This window comes from Tachypleus tridentatus, chromosome 7 (assembly GCF_004210375.1).
Source record: "Tachypleus tridentatus isolate NWPU-2018 chromosome 7, ASM421037v1, whole genome shotgun sequence".
Classification (NCBI taxonomy): domain Eukaryota; kingdom Metazoa; phylum Arthropoda; class Merostomata; order Xiphosura; family Limulidae; genus Tachypleus; species Tachypleus tridentatus.
The window spans coordinates 16,593,015-16,615,298 of record NC_134831.1 but is presented as its reverse complement, the minus strand read 5'-3'; the positions used below and the strand labels follow the sequence as shown (position 1 = coordinate 16,615,298).

Genomic DNA, 22,284 nt, shown 5'->3' with positions numbered 1-22,284 from the left:
TAAATAGCCTTTGTGTAGCTTTGCATAAAACAAAATCTTTATTATCGACCAGCATCAACACCGTTATCACCCAGACGTTGTTATCGGTCGGCATCAGTACAGTTTGTTTGTTTTCGAATTTCGCGCAAAGCTACACGAGGGCTATCTATGCTATCCGACCCTAATTTAGTAGCGTAAGACTAGAATAGGGAAGGCAGCTAGTCATCACCACCCACAACCAACTCTTGGGCTACTCTTTACCAATGAATATTGGGATTGACCGTCATATTAGGTGCTGGTGACTAGCTACCTTCCCTCTAGTCTTACATTGGTAAATTAGGGATGGCTAGCGTAGATAGTCCTCGTGTAGCTTTGCGCGAAATTCAAAAACAATCTTCTAAACATCAACTCAAATTATCAGTCGTAGAAATGTAAGCTCTTCAGCAGTACAAAATAAGCCTTGCCCAATACACTAGTCTTTCTTTAAATAGTGTGATTTAAACACCTCTTACAAAATAAAGGTATAAGTAAATGTACTGCATTGTATAAATAAATGACCACACTTCTTTCTTGTAATATATTCATATCCCGTTGATGTGACACTGTTAATAAAAGTTTAATTTGACAGATGGTGTACTCCTGTAGAATATTTTTTTTAATAAATAGTAGTGATAATAAATGACACATCACGTTAAATTAATTTTGTTGTTTCTTATCTGTTCATTTAATTATATTTTTATGTTGTTTTATTTCCCAGAAGTAGCAGGTAACACTAAGTTCTTATGTCTTTCTTTAATAATGAATTATTTGTTTAGGTGAATACCAATCTTTATTGCAACATTTTTGACGAGCGCCCTCTTAGCGAACAAAAGCATATTATTAAAACGAAAAATTACTTTCTTTTCGTACGTCACTACTATTACTTTTATCTTTGTTTTACAAAATTTTAATGCTTGTTAAAATCGATATAAACAATTGAAATTCAGTGTATACTCTCTTCTTGGAATGAAAGGCGATAAAAAGTTTGTGATAATTTTAATTTTGTGTAATTTATTTAAACGTAAGCGTTTTTTAAAATTTAAATCATGAACGTTATTCTTACATTTTGTTGCTTTATAGCACATTGTCGTCTTAAATGGAGTGGACAACAAATCATGCTCACCTAGAAAAACAAACGCGTTTTTACACTAAAATAAACAGAAAAATTCTGTCAGATACAATAATATCTGTTGAAATATTGCACATATTAAAAGTGAATTAAAACCTTTCACGAGCCTTTACAATGTTATAATCCCGTTTTTGTCACTGTCTGTATGAAATTGAAAGCACTGTATATATTTAAAAAAAGAAACGATTTTTTAACAGTTTTTCTTCCTATGATATAATTTTCCAAAAAGTTTGTTTGTTATGAAATAAAAATGTATCTCAGAACGGCTGGTTTGGTATTAACTTGAAAATGACCTAGGACTGGTTTTGGTTTGTTTTGAATTTCGCGCAAAGCTACACAAGGGCTATCTACGCTAGTCGTTCATAATTTAGCTGTGTAAGACTAGAGGGAAGGCAGCTAGTTATCACCACCCACCGCCAACTCTTGGGCTACTACTCTTTTACCAACGAATAGTGGGACTGACCGTAATATTATAACACCCTTAGGGTTGAAAGGGAGAGCATGTTTGGTGTGATGGACATCACGATTTGTTTTGTTTGTTTGTTTTGGAATTTCGCACAAAGCTACTCGAGGGCTATCTGTGCTAGCCGTCCCTAATTTACCAGTGTAAGAATAGAGGGAAGGCAGCTAGTCATCACCACCCACCGCCAACTCTTGGGCTACTCTTTTACCAACGAATAGTGGGATTGACCGTCACATTATACACCCCCACGGCTGGGAGGGCGAGCATGTTTAGCGCGACGCGGGCGCGAACCCGCGACCCTCGGATTAAGAGTCGAGTGCCTTAACTCACCTGGCCATACCGGGTCAAGATCTAATTGAAAAAGCCAGTTGTTAATTCTCTATTGTTGATTTAACTGAGTTTATACCAATCTAGAGACATCTGTGCTTTATTTAAAAACGTGCAATAAAACATATTCCTTTCCATTATCCGCTTAACACATAAAAATGTGTATATTTTACAAAAATACGCTATGAAAAACATTTTTATTACAACAACAAAAACTTTAAACCAATGTCATAAAGTATGTATAAAAATATATTTTTTATTTATTTCAAAACACAAAACAATAAACACACACTAAGTGTTAGATGGCAAATTAAACGAGCTGGATTTGTATATTCACGCTGAAATATTTATACAAACAGCGGCCATATTGTTTCTCTTCCAATTATTTACAATAGAAAATCTTTCGTTAATATGTGGAATACGTAATTTATTTAGTGGACAGGCATGTAGCAGTGATGATGGAATATTTGGCGTTAAGATAGAAGGAGAGTGCATTCTGTCTTCATGTTCACTTATTTGAGTCCAAACTCTTATAATTTCCTGACCTAACAAGGTCCTTCGTTGACGCTAACTCGGTTCGTGCTTATTTCCGTTATAGAACTGCGTAAACGAGCCTGAAAGAAAGAGGCTGCTGCGCATGTAGGAGTTTTGGCAATCTTCTAGCAAGAGTAGCGACATTTCAGACATAAACAATTTTGTTGAGTCATATGTGCCAAAGAGTAAGAGATGCTTTTGTCCATTCATAGTACTTATACGTTAGGTAAACATGTAATAAATAGTTGGTTATTGATGAAAATACAAAATTAAGTAAATGTTTAATTTAATTTGTTTTGAACGGCAAATTGCATGTTTAGTGCTGGCTTAGTGAAAACTAAACCCGTCAGATCTGATGAAAGTTACAAATAAAAGTGAGCTCTAAGCCCATAATGGGTTCTCTTTTCGAAGCTCTTTTAATTTACTTCAAACATCGTACCTTAAACGTTTTTCAGGTTCTGTTTTACACAAATTTGCAAAAAAAAAAAGGAAGAAAATATCATAATGTGAAAAAGTTGAGTCACTCCTTCTTTGGAGCAATCCATTTAACAGTAGAGATGTGGTCAAGATTTCTACTGTCTGAATTTGATACATTTAATGCATTACGTTTAATAATAATCTTCGAATATCGTTTCTATGGAAACTATATTCTACGTCTAGATATAATAAATGTCCTAAAATACCGTGAAATATTTCTTTAATTCAGGTTTATGTGCTTATTCTAACCGTTTTATAAACCGAGAGTTAAATAATGTGGACCAGGAATAATTGGGAAACTTAAACAGTATTAATATCTTTGTTCCCCGGATTGTAACTGAATATTTTAGTTATTATGGGAAACAAGCCAAACTATGGAAAATTTATTTACTATCATTTACTTGTAGAAAATTTTATTGTGGTGCAAGTTTTGTTGAAACTGAGCTATTTACAATTGTTATTGTAGTAACGATATAGGATTTATTGTATAAATATTTCAATTCCTCAATATATGGGAAAGTTTAGTGTGGTTTGCTATTGGATTACCAAGTCAGCATGCCAAGACTGGTCTGAATCAGACAACATGTTTAGAAGGAGATGCGTCAATAGACAGACAGAAAGTTTTCTTTGATGTTAAATACTTAACGCATCTGTATAGCGCATGTATATGTATTTGTGAAGGACTCCTATAACCCAATTTTTATGCTCGCCAGATTTGGTAAAATACATAATTCTAAAACAATGAGTAAATGAGAAAAATTGGAATATACATGTACAAAAATTAACAATTTTCAAATAGTACCAGAGTATATTTCAACACCCACAACACAAGCCAATCTGACATCGTGATGTGAATGAAATAAAAAAAAAGAGTCAATCTGGAAAGGTTTCGATTGTTTGTTTGTTTTTGAATTTTGCGCAAAGATACACAAGGGCTATCTGCGCTAGTCGTCCATAATTTAGCAGTGTAAGACTAGAGGGTATACAACTAGTCATCACCACCCACCGGCAACTCTTGAGCTACTCTTTTACCAACGAATAGTAGGATTGACCGTTACATTATAACGCCCATACGACTGAAAGAGCGAGCATGATTGGTGTGACAGGGATTCGAACCCGCGATCTTACGATTACGAGTTGGGTGCCTTATTCACCTGGCCATGCCGGACGTAAGCCTAAAGACGCAGTGTTGAAACTGCGTAGATGCATGATGCATTACAAGATCATTTTCCTAGCGCTTTTCGTTTGAAAGCGCTATTTCTGCAATGAAAGTAAATACAAAAAAAGGTAGACTTTTGGCTAGTGGAGGACATAAAAATATTTTTTCAATAGAAAGATTCGTGCAGTGAGGATGTTAAAGAGTGTAAACCCAAAGATAGCAACAATATTTTATTTTCAGGCGCTTAAAGTCACTCTGGGGATACATTTTATGATCACACGTGACCTGAAGAAGAACATAATTCTTACTATATTAATATATTTAATTACAGAAAGCTTGAATTGACTTGAAACACTTTATTCTTTGGCTCATCAGGGTTAAATAACTAGGGCCCTCGACTTGCAGTGTGTGTAGCTTTACGCGAAATTCAAAAAACAAAAACAAACTTTCAGTCTACTTTATTTATAGAATCCTGAGCTGTAGGCTTAACAACAAAATCTATACATTTTGATCCAAGTTGTTTCTGTACTTTTGACTATCCCTATTCCCACTTTTTGAAATAAACAATCTTTATTTTCTTCTTTCACAAGTTGTTTTTTGTGACCATTTACGGAGAATAAATTTTAAGCTACACGGACGTACGTATTCAGTTGTAATGTTACATATTTGTCAGCAGTTTATTGCAGAAGACCCGGCATAGCCAGGTGGTTGAGGCACTCGACTCGTAATCTTAGGGCCGCGGGTTCGAATCCCTGTCACACCAAACATGCTCGCCCTTTCAGCCGTAGGAGCGTTATAATGTTACACTCAATCCCACTTCGTTGGTAAAAGAGTAGATCAAGAGTTGGCGGTGGTGATGACTAGCTGCCTTCCCTCTAGTCTTACACTGCTAAATTAGGGACGGCTAGCGCAGATAGCCCTTGTGTAGCTCTGCGCGAAATTCAAAACAAAGAAAACCAAATCATTACTGGAATGGCTAGTTTCCACCCTACCATTACCTGTTGAGCCACATTGTTTTGTGCCTGATGTATCGTGTAAACAAGAGGGCTTCAAATATCGATAGGATAATTCACCATTTACAAAAATAGAGAAATCTACTGCGGTAATTGTCTAATCTTATAAACTCACTAAAGATGTAATATATAAACCACTCAAAGTACAACAACTACAAACATCGAACTTGAGAAATGACAGTTTCTAATTAATGTGCTATAAGTTGCAGAAATTATTTTACAAATAATACGCTTCAGTAAAACACTTAATTTTTTAATCACAGAAAGTGGAGAACTTTGAGATATTTTTCTGGGCAAAAATCGAAATTGCTTGAATTAATTTTAAAGCGTACTATGACATACTTAATACGACATTCATAGTCGTTTTCTCTGTAGTGGTTTGCAAAACTATAATAAAAATAATGATATTGTTGACATTATTTATTCTAATAAAACAAAACGTTTCCGTCTAGTATAAAACAAAGCATTTTCGATTAGTATAATGATGCTTAAATAGCTTTGAAGGGCTTATGTTGGTAGCGAAGAATTTCTGAGAGGACCGAAATCTCAAATTTCAAGAATCAATTTTAAAATATCAGTACAATCTTCGCAGGAGTTTGTTTAGTAGCTGTGCTTAAATTTGCAGAGTAGTGAATAAAAACTGGGAAATCTCTCCTTCTCTTTCAAGAGCCCCCCAGTGGCTCAGCGGTATGCCTGCGGACTTCCAACGCTGAAATTCTGATTTCGATACCCGTGGTGGGCAGAACACAGATAGCCTATTGTGTAGCTTTGTGCTTAATTCAAAACAACAACAATAACAGTCTTTTAAGCATCAACATGAAAATAGTCCTGGGATTTGTGTTTTTAGCAGGCTTATAAAGTAAAAATAAAATTATTACTAGTATGAAGAACAAATGGACAAATTTTGAATTTTGTCTGAAAATCATAATTTATTTTTGCCATTACCAATATTTTAACAGTTTAGAAATTGAGATAGAAGGTCTTGAGTGTTATTTCAAGAACAAATGTGATTTTTAAGGTTGTTTTTTCCCGTATGATCTATTACAATTTTTTTGAATTCCTAGGTGAACACAATTAAGAACTGTTCATGATAAAAAGTATATTGGAGTATAGAAGATTAATCTTGGCTCGTTTGACGTGATTAATAAATCGAAGTTGACAAAAAACATATCAACTATTAACTAAAGGATTTTAAAAACTTTCATTGGATAAATGAAAAACAAAAAGTAGTGTACTACAAAATATTTCAAAATAAACATATGGAACCATAAAACTCTAGTATACTTTCTGAAGGTGGGCTTTTCTTCTTCGGAGACAAATTAATTTAACTTCCTGATGTATGCAACTACTTATGAAATTCGTTATAACACGTTCATATTACTAAGTGATTTAAGTACTTTACCATGTTATTAAACACGTTTTTTGCATTTGTATTGAATTTTAATATTAGTTTGTTTCAAAAGCGAAAACTATTTGTGTTTCTAGAAAAACTAACACAATTTCGAATTTCAGAGTTACTGTACTTGGTGTTATAACGAAACTATTTGATGAAACGAGACGTAGTGGAAATTGAACATTGCAGTTGAATTATAGCTTAAGAAAACAAAATACAAATCAAATATATAAGTACGTCTGGAAATGCAAGTCTAACAGTCGTTAAAAACGTTATAAGACGTTAGTGATTGATATTTCAGAAATAGAACCTAAGTTACAGTTTAATTAGTACGGTAAAATTATTTCTGTACTATTTTTGGTTTTCTTCAAATTTATTCATTTATTTCAATGTCTTCTTCTCAGCTCACCATATTATAAAAGCTGATTTATTCAAGTACACGTGTTCCAAATCTCAGGGTCAAAGGTTTTACGCTATATATTTCTTACCTGCAGATATTTTTCTGATGTATACACTTAGGCAAACGTACACACACAACATATCTCATGTCTATAAATGTCTATATATGTGTAATGTATCAATATGTGTACAAAGTTTTTATGAAAATCGAACATTCGTTATTATAAAACTATTTCCGAGATTAGAGATATGTAGGCACGGCATGGCTAGGTGGTTAAGGCACTCCACTCATAACTCTAGGGTCGAGGACTCAAATCCCCGTCCCACTGAACATGCTCGCCCTTTTAGCCGTGGGGGCGTTATAATGTGCAATGTATCACACGACTCGTTGGTAAAAGAGAAGCCCAAGAGTTGGCGGTGAGTGGTGATGACTAGCTGTCTTCCCTCTAGTCTTGCACTGCTAAATTAGGGACGGCTGGCGCAGATAGTCTTCGTGTAGCTTTGCGCGAAATTCAAAAAACAAACAAATAGCAATGTATTTACTCATTTATCTACAATCCTTACCTCGAATGTGTGTAGTTATATTATACTTAGACAAGCTGAAACTCATAGATAATTTCATTCATTTTACTTAAAAATCTAATTTATAACGTTATAATACATATTCGCATAAATTAATAATATCGACACTTATTACGTATTATTTCATGTTTTGTCGCATAGTACCACAATTACCTTATTGCAGACACAATACAGTGTTTGGATTGTCTTCTACGTGTATATAAAGATGATTTAGAAAGGATAATACATACATTGATACCTTAATGATTAATGTTATGGTTCTCCAATGGTTTCGAGATTCTATTACAGCTCAATATTCACAGAAAACTTCCTAAGAGTGTTAAATTTTTCTTTAAAATAGTCCTCAAAGGAGAAAACAACAGGAATTACGACGTGCAATAAACATTTAGGTGCACCGGAATGGACTTTCGGTCGTTTTTCAGTCAGTATATTATGAAAAATTAATCAATGAAACGCTGGCGATGTTGAACAAGCTATTCACGTAACACGTTAAACTGAGTTTATTTCAAGCATTCTTTTTTTAATTAATTTATTCATTAGCATACATACGTATATATATATATATATATATACGTGTACACAGATGTTTGCGTGTTCATCTAAATTATACATAACAAATCTAGCAATCTAAGTCAAATTACGTATATTTGACACAGTATTATCTTGTCAATATATATATATCAAAAAAATTAAGGTACAATTTTCTTGAAAATCTCTGAAACAAAAATAATAATGTTAAAATTCGATTGAATAAGGACATACAGAAATTCGAGATTTTTTTATTTCCAATACTAAAGTGACAAGAAAATTAGGTTACGTCTTTTGTGTCTGTTTTTTGTATAGAAACATTTCCAACAAAATAATGTGATATTCAAGAAAAATCGTTCTAAAAGCAAATTGCCAGATCATTAAAAGAACAGTGTAATCTATTTAAACGTATTTGTACTTATTACTTGTATAATTTAGTTCTTGGCAAATAGCCAAACCATTTATGGTCTACTTACGAAAGGAGTAATGGTGAAGGTATCTTGTCATGCGAAAGAAGTGATAATGGATATTATTTTCCTATGACGGTACGGATATCTTTTCTGTATTATGGAAATAGCCACAACTAATATTATCTAAATATTAGTAGCCTTGTGCATAACTTACTACTATAATTCATGTTGAAACATGTTGCAGTAAAATGAAACCGAAAATTAGTGCTATACATTTACACAGAGCGCAGATAGCAGTTATTTTATGCCAATGAACGTCAAACAAAAAAATCTACATTTACACAGCAGTGCTTTAACTTTGCAAATAAAGTGAACTTATAAATAAATTATTTCAATGAGTTAGTTCCGTATATCGCTGTGTTTTCGTACTGAGTTGAATGATTCATGAAACATATACAAATTTCTATTTTCAGGGAAATATTGTTACGTGTTAACATTTCATTTACTGAATGATCTTTGTTTACTTGTTGGTGAAGGATCGTGTAAAATAAACAATTAGAAAACTTCGAATTTTAGTCAGAAAAACAACAACAAAAACGAGTGTTTGTCGTCAAAAATGATTGAATGGTAAATGTTTTCAAAACCATTTATAAACATTGAACCAGAATTTGTATATCAATAATTATATCACATGTGCTCACAAGATTACATGAAAAGGAGATCTAGATAATGATTTATGTATAATATGGAAATAAATTACCTGAAGATTTATTGATGTAATTCATGCAGTAATACCAGAATGCAGCAGGTTTGTTGGAATTGTTCATGTTGTCGTTTTTGCTAAGATTTGTTAGACAGCACATAGCTCGTGCTTGCTTGAACGAACAGTCTGCTTTCGTAGCTTAACGGTACACCATAACAGCTATTCTTTACGAAAGTTTTATAATAGCGAAAGTTTCAAGTAACTAGCTTATATCACTTCATGACTGGCAGGTTGGTCATTCATCAGTCAAAGCGAAATCCCAACTTTATCGTTATGAATCCTTCATGGTGATTGAGATTTTTTTTTTCAAATTATTTTTCTTAACTTTATTAAATGCCGTCTCAAAAAAGTCTACAAAAACGACGAGATAAATTGTCGAGAAAACTGTTTTAACTTGAAATTAAAAAAAAGTCTTACATTTAAATAAATAGTGATGAAATTGGAATTATAATGATTAAGATGATAGGGCATCTTAGGTGGCCCATTGACCAAGAGATCAGGTCAGAGTCTTCTCCTGGTTGGGTATAGTCGACCCTGATTTTGACCAAGAACACTTGCAGCCACTGGAGCTTAATATATCTTTGAGCAGAATAATAGTATTGACTGTTACTTTTATAATGCACCCATAGCTGTAAGTCCGGAATGTGCTCAGCGTCATCTCGTCTGAAACTTTGGATCAAGTGTACTTTCTCAGAATGCTAACACTAAGTTACACTCGACTGGATGAAAAAAAACAACTAACATTTTAATATATTTTAAAATAACAAAAATATACAAAACAACAGTCGTCAAATAAGTATCTCTATTTCAACAGAATTTATTTTAAATACAGGATTTCTGGAGCAATACAAAAGATTTGTAACTGCAGACACCAAAATCTGTAATTTTACTTGTCTTAGGCCTGACATTAGTTAAGCCTTTATTCAATACTACCTAAAATTAACACTGTAAATCGTGTGCGTTTTTTGCTTCAGTTTAATTAGACCTTTTAAAAACTTTGAAAATGTTTTAATGCGGTGTTGGATAAATGTCTATCGAAGCATAATTACATGCGCGTTTTGTCTATTTCCATTGAAATAAAGTTCGCACGCATGTACGTACGTATTTCCAGGACAGACAAAAACTGAATATTATTATAATACTAACTCAATAAAAACAATTGTAGTTGCATTCAACCTTACAAATTATATTCAACATAAATATTACTATCACACGCCGCCCTCTCGCTTGTTCAGCGGTAATTGTGAAGACTGATAACGAACAAAAACAGGTTTTAACACATAAAATGGACAGATCACAGACAGTCCATTGCGTAGCTTTAAATCCAGCAAGAAAAACAAGATTGACTTATACAGATAGAAAGTTAAATTGTTCCTCTGTCCATGAAATCAACTAATTCAGAAATACCTTACATGAAACTGACGGTTTATTTAATGTTTCTAGAACACTTAGAGCTAATCTAATATATATTCCCCCTTTTTCCACTTCTTGTTCAGCTCATCAGAAAACAAGATTCATTTCATGTTATAATCATATTTTCAACTTTCTGTCACAATGACATAAGAATTGGTGAAAAATCATTGTAAACTAAAGTTACCGTTTCATCTCTTATAACGCGTTACTTAGTTATAAAGTGAAGTACTCTACACACCTAATGTGTCGTATCCTGGTGTTGCCCGCTGGTACACTGCAGATTTACAACGCTAAAATGAGGAGTTCGATTCCCCTTGGTGGACTTAGCAGATAGCCCGAGGTGGCTTTGCTATAAGAAACAAGCATGTACGTCGGTAAAACACCGATTAACTTACAGATTTATAACGCTAAAATCTTCTGTTATATTTCCCGCTGTGGATACAGTAGATAATTTAATGTGGCTTTTTCTTAAACGAACGAACAGATGTCTTTCTATTACAAATACTTTTACAGATAAACTAACAATAATAACACATTACGAACAAATACTTCTCACACGTATCTTCTCTGCTAAAACCATTTACTACAGATACATGGACTTTTACACACAAAATGATGATAATAGTAATAATCATAGCAAAGATAATAATGTTGGTTAATAATGAAATAAAAAAGTACAGTAGTAGCTTTTAAAAACAAAATAATAATATTTTTATTAATGAAAACTCAAGCAGAATTTATCCTGGATGATTACTCGATTTAAACAATGCTTTTTTTATAATTTTGTCCAAAGCTACACGAGAGCTATCTGCGGTATTGTTTGTTTGTTAAGTTTGCGCAAAGCTACACGAGGGCTTTCTATGCTAGCTGTCCCTAATTAAGTAGTGTAAGACTAGCGGGAAGGCAGCTAGTCATCGTCACCCACCGCCAGTTCTTGGGCTACTCTTTTATCAATGAATAGTGGGATTGACTGTTACTTTACAATGTCCCTACGGATAAAAGGACGAGCATGTTTGATAGGACGGGGATTCGAACCTACCGTTGTAAATAAGATCGAGCGAGACGATCGGGTTGATTCTGAACTTGTTTAAAAAAATTGCGGATTTAAAGAATGATAAAACTCCTAAACCAGTCAATGTTTATCCAAAGGTTTTGAAGGATATTAAAAATAGAATATGTAAACCATTTGCTGGTATTTTTCTAAGTCCTTGAAAAATTAAACATTTGAGATTTAACACAATAAAAGAATTGAAATCGGATAATAAAATAATCATTAAGCAGACATTCGTTTATCAGAATTGTCCAATACTGTGAAATTAATAATTCTGCTAGTTTAAAAAGATCTATAATCCTAGAAATCAACAAATACCTTGACACGCCACTGTATCTGTTTAAAAGTGAGTCTAACCTAAACAATTACTTTCATACATTTTAATCGGTTTAATCAACAGTCTTTGATGTTGATATTCGTGATAAAAATTTATATTTAGTCATTTTCGTTTAATAATTTTGATTTAGTAAGGCAGGTAAACACCAGCAGTAAAACATATTTTAATGTAAAATCAAGAACTGTTTTATAATTTTTTTTAAAGTTTGTTTCGCAATTTTTATTATATTTTATTGGTAATTTTTGATACTGCTGTCATAATACCATAACGCTTCTGGTAGTGAGTTTGTTGGTTTATATTTAATTTCATGTTTGTTTACTTTGAAATCAAGTGGCCGAGTCAACTTGGTGAAAGGTAATGCATTTACCCACACCTTACTACCAAATGAATCTGGGCCCGGCATGGCCAGGTGGTTAAGGCACTCGACTCGTAATCCGAGGGTTGCGGGTTTGAATCCCCGTCACATCAAACATGCTCGCCCTTTCAACCGTGGAGGCGTTATAATGTTACGGTCAATCCCATTATTCGTTGGTAAAAGAGTAATTCAAGAGTTGGCGGTGGGTGGTGATGACTAGTTGCCTTCTCTTTAGTCTTACACTGCTAAATGAGGGACGGCTAGTGCAGATAGCCCTCGTGTAGCTTTGCGCAAAATTCAATTCAATGACTCGAAGTTTAGCTAAAGTTTTTATTCGTTATAAGGTTTTAATTTTTCCCATTTTCGAATAGTAAAAACTTTTAACTGTTAACATGTAAAATGATCACAAGATTTAGTAGGATGAATTTGTAACTCTTTCTTTTCTTCATTTGTCCATAGAAGATTGTAGTTTATTCCATACTAGACATAACTTCTGGTACTTTCCAGTTCCGGTTCAGCTATCAAGTTTTTTCACTTTTGTAGCTCATATATTTGTTTGTGTATGTGTGTGTTTTCTTATAGCAAAGCCACATTGAATTATCTGCTGTGTTCTCCGAAGGAAATTGAATCCCTGATGTTAGCCGTGTAAATCCGGGGACTCATATATTTGTGTAAAATCTAGTATGTCACTTCAGTGTAACTGTTTAGAAGATCATTTTTCTTAACTGTTCTAATGAAGTGACTCCCACAAAAGAAATTTTTCTGTAACACTTTTCCTCCACCTGCCAAAAGTCTAATGTTTACATCTTCAAGACTATTTTAGAGGTTGCCAAACAAAGCCACACAGGTGTTATCAGCGCATAACAGTCTCTTACTTTGAACTTATAAGCTAGGGCAAGGAAGTCATCAGCAACTACCGCCAACTCTTGCATTACTTTTTCTGACCGGTTTGTTTTCAGTTTCGTTAAACCTATAGGAGAACCGCCTGCGCTAGTTTAGCACTGATAGATTAGAAGGAAGACAGCTAATCAACGTCACCAACTCTTAGGCTACTCTTTTACCACCGAATAGTGGGATTGATCTTCACGCTACAACACAATCACGGAATTTTCGCTGGCGGGATTCGAGCCTGCAACCCGCAGATTAGGGTGACCAAGTGCCCTAATCCCTGAGTCATATAAAGCATATTTTCTATCTCTATAGTAGGATGTAGCAGTTAGTTTTATAGCACACTGACGACCTCAATGTGGGAAGTATGTTTTAGTAGCAGCGAATCAATAATCACAAGTCCTCTGATTCTCAGTCAAAGCACGCTAATTATTTCTAATGAGAGTTATATTTTGAACATAGTATGGCCTATGATATTTCCAGACTTTTCCTCTTCTCAGATGTTGTGTTCCACAAAAGCATTTTTCTCATTGATATACGGTAATATTTCATTGCGTTATTTATTTTCCCGCCTATCTCGTTAATGTCATCACCACAACTTCATCAGTTTGTTTTTTGCTGACGCTAACAGCTGGTACAATCGTTAGAGCTATACCAATTTTATTTTCCTTTTACTGTTACCTTTATCTTCTTTTGTGGTTATTAATGCATTAAAATTCATATTCAATTTATACCGTAATGCATTTCATTGAAAGGTTAAGTGAAACTCAGCCATCGTAATTGTGTAGTACATAAAAAATGTATTGAAATTATGCTCAAAAACTTTATTTCGCTGGTAAAGAAAACTGTCTTTCTCAGTTGTCTCTCAAATTATATCAAACTGGAGTATCATAGACAATCTTCCGTAGACATTCTTAATCAGCAATATTATTGAATTTCCTCAAACTTATGAATTTACTATATCTAAAAACAATATTGACGTTTAGTTGTTATTATGGTTTACATAGAAATTAAAAACAATAAAGGTAAATTGCCTTCTCACTGATCAAATAGTGTAAATCTGCTCTGTTTCATACAAAAACAGTAGAGAATTCTTATTAGCCGCGGCTGTAATTAGATTCTACACTCGGTTTAGAAATGGACTTATGAGCAATAAACTTTATACTTGAAACAAACTCTATGAGCCGTTATACCGCGGCTGAAAAATGTTATTTCCACCCAGACGCAAGCAAGGATAGAGTTCAAGTTGTAAATGCTTTTATGTTGAATTAAAACTTTATAAATTATTCCTGGAAATATAATGTGTAAATAAATTTTGCTGGACGTTATTTAAAGTAAAATCAATGTACGATCAGTAAGATTATTACTGTTTCGGTTGTAAACAGACTTTGGTGAATAATTACCGTTAAAGCATTTTGTACAAAAATATATGAAAATTCGTGATTGAATGTTACAAATGTAGAAATCGAAGAATATATGAAGTTCACTTCATATCCTTTAACAAGAAATTTTTTAAAAGTTATATTTATACTAAACAAAAGTTGCAACATCAGTATAAAAAACGAACTTTTATGGAGAAGATAATCAAAAACATCCTAAGACCCACTTATGTATATCACGAATTCCAACAGTTTGTCTGCATGTTTATAGCTAAGCACAAAGCTACACAATGGTCTATATGAGTTTTCCTACCACAGGTATCGAAACCCGGTATCTAGTATTATAATTCCGCAGACTTATCTGTATACTTCCGGGGACATCTATTTGTCATCCAATTAACACTACTATTTCTAAAACGAATACAGCTTCGGTTATTTTCTTATAAATTTTCCGTTTACCTTAAATTACAACAATTTTTCCGTGAAGATATATGGATTTATATATAAAAAAAGGAGAGAAAAAACAACTTGGATACTATAGAACTGATTTTACAATATCTCTATCAATTTATTCATACAAAGTTACTTAACGTCTTTTCTAGATGGAATTGAGAAATTATAAAGAAAGCTAAACTTCCACTCAACGTTTCATGAATAAATCAGTTTAAGCAGAGTAATAAAGCAATTTGTTGATTAAATTTACCAATTCAATTCCTATATAACGAGGCTTAAGTAATGTCTTCAATACTTGAATTAATCTGTTTGTTGACTATGCCTAGTTAATAAGATTATCTGTACATAATATTAGGGTTATATGTGGAGTTTAGTAGATTAGTTTATAGGAAATGAAATATATTGCTGTTATTAAATATTTCTAAATAACGCACACAACCTGAAATAAAGATAAATAGCTGATGTATAGACATCTCAATTTCTGATGGAGTTCACCATCAATTTCGATATTCATTGCGGGGATTTATTTTTCGGTTCATTAGAAAGAATTTTCATGTAAGATCCGATATTTCAACTTAATGAAATATCCTTTGTAGTTTCAATTAGAGAACTCATACGTTTTTCACGACAGTAATTGAGTTTTTCATACACTACGGAATCTAACAATGACGAAGCTCATATTCAGCTTTATCTGCAAGGAGCAGTGGTTTTACTGCTGTAGTTAGTTTCAAATTGAATTATTCATTGGCGTGATTAGCTTTTCTATGGAATCGAATGAATAATGTAAAGTATGTGTGTGTTTTCTTATAGCAAAGCCACATCGGGCTATCTGCTGAGTCCACCGAGGGGAATCAAACCCCTGATTTTAGCATTGTATAATGTAAAGTCCATTTCTCACAAATGTTGCCAAACTTCAATAGATGTTTCTTGGTTACTTTATTTTGTTCTTTTATTTATTCTTATAAATATAATAGTACTCTCTGTTGTATGTCCATGTAGCTATTTCGCCTCTTCTATGGAACCTCATTTTGTCCAAGCATACATGCTCCCAGTTTTGATCTTTGCGTTTTGTAGTTTTTATGGACGTTTCTGCCTTTTGTTTTTATTACTATACTTTAACCCCTGTTCATGAGTCTTCACCAAATTTGGCATGAAGGTTTGTTGGGTACATGAAAATTTGAGATTTCAGGAGTTTTTTGTTGTTTTTTTTACAATTACATATAAGGGAAGAAAATTTTCAAGTTCTAAGTTAACCTTTCGTTAATCGTGAATTTACATGCGTTACGTCGAGAAGACGAGTACTTCACCTAGTTAAAAATATTCTATCAGTATTTTTTGATACATCTTATAAAATTAGCAGAATAAACTGAATGGTCGTTTCAAATTGCTTCAATTCGAAACACTATTTTACTTTATGAACACTTTTATTTGAATATTCAGTAGCTGAAGAGCAAACGTTTAATACTAATAATGAATATCACGCTTGCATAAATGAGTATTTTTCGATAAAGAATACCAATTGAATATTATGTTTGCGTACTGGAGAAAGAACTGAATACCTATTCAATGATGTTTCTGTGTACTGGAAGAGAATACCAATTAAATATTGTTTTTGTGTACATGAAAACGAACTGAATACCTATTCAATAACGTTTCTGTGTACCAGAACAGAACATCAATTGAATAATCTTTGGAAAGTGTGACGTATCTATTTTTGAATTGTTTTAATAGAATTTTGATAATTAGCTTAGGCCCGACATGGCAAGCGTGTTAAGACATTCGACTCGTAATCCGAGGGTTGCAGGTTCGAATCCCGGTCGCACCAAACATGCTCGCTCTTTCAGCCGTGGGGGCGTTATAATGTGACGGTAAATCCCACTATTCGTTGGTAAAAGAGTAGCCCAAGAGTTGGCGGTGGGTGGTGATGACTAGCTGCCTTCCCTCTAGTCTTACACTGCTAAATTAGGGACGGCTAGCACAGATAGATCTTGAGTAGCTTTGCGCGAAATTCAGAAAACAAAAAAACAACAACAGATAACTGAATTATAAAATTAATTTGAGAATATTTTTATGTATAAATAAATTTAAATAAACAAGAAAAGCACCATCTAGGAATAAAAATATCATAACATAATATAATTGATAAACTTCCCGTTCTTTTCAGTGATTTTATTATTAAGCGTAAAACAGAACAAACTGCATAAAAGAACCGCTGACTAGACGCTTTTTTTTTAGAATGATGAAGAACAATTTCGTAGAGTGTTAGGAAACTACGACTGTTCGATATGTTAGTGCCTGTTGTAATACCCCTGCTGTATCTCAAGGTGTTAGGTGATAACACATTTTAATAGGTGTCTTTCTATCTCTTCTTAGTGATCGTTATGTGTGCTTCTCCTTCATCCATCCGACAAATTTTGCTGGCTGCTGAAGAACTAGGGATGTTAGAAGATGGAGATTACGTCTTCTTTAACGTCGAACTTTTTACAAGGTAATCTTTTAAATTGGTTCGAGGAGATACACTTATGATAAATTTCTCTCAGATTATATATAAAGTTAGTGTTTAAAACATAAGCAACCTACAGCAGTGCATTTATGTAAACGACGTTAACTTAGTAAATTTTGTGGGGATACACAACCATATATATAAAAGTTATTTGGACTAAATAATATAATTAGGAGTATAATGCAATTGAAATAATGAATTCAGTTGAATGCTGTTCCATTCCTTTAGCAGTTGTATTGAGAGAACTGTCACGTAGTCTTTAAAGAGTGAATAAATATGCTGTATTGTAAATTAATTTTCAGAAATTATTGACAATAGAAAAATACATAAACATGTATATAATTTTTTTAGCCGCGGCATAACGGCTCATATAATGTCTGTCTTTTTTTTCATGTAGAAACTTTTAGCTCATTGTTTCATCTCTTGACCGATTTGAGACCTAATCAGTAATGTCGAGAAAACCCACTTGTAGAGAAAGATATATATGTAAAAACGGCTAGTTTGGTTTGAGAAAATTTTTTACGTAGAGGAGCGAACAACGTTTCGACCTTCTTCGGTCATCGTCAGGTTGTTCGCTTCTCTACGTAAAAAAATTTCTCAACCCAAACGAACCGTTTTAACATATATATTTGAGATCCTGTTACAGCAACAGCTATTGATGATTCTCTCTTGTCATGCTATATAACACGTAGCTCTTTTAACAAAATTGCTTTAGTTAAATATATATATATATATAAGACATTTCGATAAAAGTTCACGTATTTACTAGAAATGTAGATACATGTATCGTTTTTGTTGGTAACACTGAAGACAATTGTGTATTGACTTGATGTTTTGTAGAGTAATTTTAAAATAAACTATAAAAAAGCCACTAAGCAAATGGAGGCATTAAAATCAACTGATGCTTTTATTCAAAGACGTTCTTTTCCGAAACATTCATTAAAAGATCAATAGATGTAATTCATCTTCATTGTTACTTTTCACCCCTGTGTATATTTGGTTTTGTGCACCTATGTTTGTCAGCAAGATTTCTCGCAAACAACTAATTTGATTTAGACTAAAATTGATATCCATTTGGACAACGACCCAACACAGAAGTGATTAGTTTTGGAGAGTGAGCGAAAAAACGTGGTGGTCACAGTGAAGTTACGAATATCCAAAAGTCATTGTCTGATAACACAGGAACTGAATATTCCACCATGTTTGCTCTATAACTAAGTCAAAAAACGTGGTCCGTGTCCATTGACAACAACGAACATTCGGCCACATTTCTGTAATTTTTAGAGGCCAGTATGGTCAACGCTGCGTGACGGTGGTATCCGCTCTTGTGCGTATCTCTCTACTTATTTACGTATTGGTTATTTAGTAGTATACTGTCAAAGATCGTTTCGCCACACATTCAACAAGGACTTCCACTATCAAAAGCACCACATTTACTACCTAATTATTTCGTGACACACGCATTGTTGCTCCAAAGCAAACAACCTCTTCCATCTCTTCCATGCCGGCGTTGCTACACTAATTAGTTACTTGATTAAAATTCCTTGTTCACATGGAATCCCACTTACGTGGCAAACCCCTTTATAAAGTATTGATCTGCAGTAGTATGTCATTACTAGACGATAGATATTTTTCTAATTATGCTATATAATTGTTTATTACTAGCTTGTTCTATAGATGTTGAAATGATTGATGATAAGGCTAGTTCTAGAATAATCTTCCATTTTGTGGGCAATGTAAATTATTACGAAAGATAATTATTGGAAAATAGAACACGGATACTATGAGAGACAACTTATCAGAATTATCCAACTACAAAGTTTAAACAAAGGGAAACATGCTTTAATTTGGCTTTTTTACCACGAATATTCAGTTGTTTTTCCTTCAACAACAGGCCCAACATGGCCAGATGGTTAAGGCACTGGACTCATAATCTGAGGGTCATGGGTTGGAATCCTCGTCAGTCATGCTTGTCCTTTCAGCCGTGGGGATGTTATATTGTGACGGTGAATCCCACAATTCGTTGGTAAAAAGAGTAGCTCAAGAGTTGGTAGGGGGTGGTATGACTAGCTGCCTTATCTCTAGTCTTACACTGCTAAATTAGGGGCGGCTAGCACAGATATCCCTCGGGTAGGTTTGCGCGAATTTTGAAACAAACAAACCTCTACATTTGTTTTTCTACAACAAACAGTTGCCGTCCATTCAGCTTAAATTTTCTTGCTAAAACACAATTGAAACAAAGATTAATTCGGATAAAGATTGCTATGGTTTATTTAATTGTTTATGTTCGTTCTTATACATTAGACTTAATAGCTCCTAAGCCACCATTGTTGTAATATATTAACTTTATATTTCATTTATTCACTTAATGTTTCCTTCTTCTTATGTTTAATAACATATCTCATTTTCTCTTTGTTTCTACCAAACATAAAAAATATATTCAATCCTTTCTATACCATTTCACTATTTATTGGTTCTTCCTTATTCAAGAAGTCTTTTACAAGGGAACCTACTTCTTATATTTGGTTAAAAGTGAACTCGCTTCATATGCCATCAATATCAACTACCAACCTCTTCAAATTCAAAGTGCCAGAGAGACAATATCTTAAAAGCTGTGATTGAATACGAAATACTATTGTCATTTAGCTAATAAATAAGAGACGAAGTTTCGGCAAGTGCTTTTGGCAATCTTATGTGTACTTTATTATACATTTCACGTCATTCAATCAACGCTATTTACTTTCATCGAGGAATGTCAGCTTAGATGCATCAAAAAGGTTAGTGATGGCAGATGACAGGAGGTATTGGTGCTGATATACAGCCTTACATTAAAAAGGTTATTGATGGCAGATGACAGGCAGTGGATCGTATTTCTAAGGAAGGACTATTACTCCTAAAGGTGTAAATAATGACACATAAGTATCCCCGAATTTTAGATTTGTAAGTCACTTAATATACTGCTTCCCCTTCATGAATCAAAGTATATCTATATATATTTTTACGTAAACTGTTTAATATTAATATCATATATATGGCACACCGTATAATAGCTGTTCATTAAATATTTTACCGCTGTTTTTGTTAGAGTAAATATTGTGGAGATTTTCGTTAGAGTAAATACTATATATCTTTTGTTAGAGTAAATACTATGCAGAATTTTGTTAGAGTAAATACCATGTAGCTGTTTGTTAGAGTGAATACTGTGTAGCTTTTTGTTAGAGTAAATATTATATAGAATTTTGTTAAAGTAAATATTACGTAGAATTTTGTTAGAGTAAATACTACGTAGAATTTTGTTAGAGTAAATACTATGTAGCTGTTTGTTAGAGTGAATACTATGTAGCCTTTTGTTAGAGTAAATACAATGTAGCTTTTTGTTAGAGTAAATACTATGTAGCTTTTGTTAGAGTAAATACTATGTAAAATTTTGTTAGAATAAACACTGTGTAGAATTTTTTTAGAGTAAATATTATTTAGCTTTTAGCTTTTTAATAACATTTTTATGTTCCGTTTAAGTATATCAAATGTTGACGTTTCGAAAAATTTATTTTTGAGCTTATGTTTGTCCTTACCCTAGTGGCACAGTGAAATACCTTCGGATTTACAACTCTAGAAGCCGAGTTTCGATACCCGATGTGAGAAGAGTACAGATAGCCCATTTTGTAGCGTTGTGCTCAATTGAAAACAAGCTTCTGATTATTTTTCGAAAAAATGATGCTTAAAGTATTATAGTAATACATACGTATGATAGAATAATACATTAGAACTAAGCTCTAGCCAATTAAAGTTCTAGCCAACATTTTTATCACACAGATTGAATCACAAGCGATCAGTTCAGCCTTACATCCACCACTATACTGGTACAGATATGTTGAGGATACAACTGCTGGATTTACATCTACAGAACACACACTTAGGTTTTTTCAGTTACGTTAACTCGATACACCTCAACATTATGTTCACCTGTGAACCGGAAAAAATTAACCAAATAGCATTTCTTAACCTCAAAGTCACTAGAACTGATACACAATTCAAAACAGAGAAAAATCACCCATACTGGATTATAGATTCCCTGGGACTCAGCACATGAAACAAAACAAAAACTCAACATATTAAGAAACCAAATAAACACAACCACAAAACTGTGTTCACCTGATAAAATTAACGATGAAATAAACAAAATAAAACAACACTTCATGAACATCAACAAATTTCCTAAAAAATCCGTTCATTTTAATTATGTATATATTTATATATACACTATATGTATATATATATATATATATATTATGTATATATTTTTTACTCATTTTGATTTTAAAAATAGAAGCAAAAATCTGATACCGTGAAAAAAAATCTAAACATTCTCAACTCGTGTCTGAGGGAGTATAACGCAATAATTTGGATTTCGATACATGAGGTGAACAGAGCTCACTGTTCAAACTATAAAATATTAAGTGGTACAAAATAAATCTCATTTAGATAGATAGCTGTATATTACTGTATAGCTGTATATATGCTTACAATTCATGTATATGTGTTAATTACAAATAAGAATCTATTTAGAGAAATCGCATGTTAGAAACTCTCTACTTAGTCCATTATATCCTGTTCCAGCATTTTGACAGATGTATTGAAGCGCCTAACTCAATCACTGATGAAATGGATTGTTGTGGTTTGGTGAAAGAAGGCAGAATATTGACATTTACG

General features: G+C 33.1%; 1 protein-coding gene across 7 annotated transcripts in view; it reads left to right on the top strand.

The window, feature by feature from the left end:
* LOC143255200 (atrial natriuretic peptide receptor 1-like) overlaps window positions 1-22,284 on the top strand; it is a 140,911-nt gene that overhangs the window by 36,518 nt on the left and 82,109 nt on the right. For all 7 annotated transcript variants that reach the window (XM_076510482.1, XM_076510483.1, XM_076510480.1 and 4 more), the window contains exon 2: window positions 17,445-17,559. In XM_076510482.1, coding sequence (XP_076366597.1) covers window positions 17,445-17,559 — 115 coding nt within the window. The remainder of the gene's footprint in view (window positions 1-17,444; window positions 17,560-22,284) is intronic.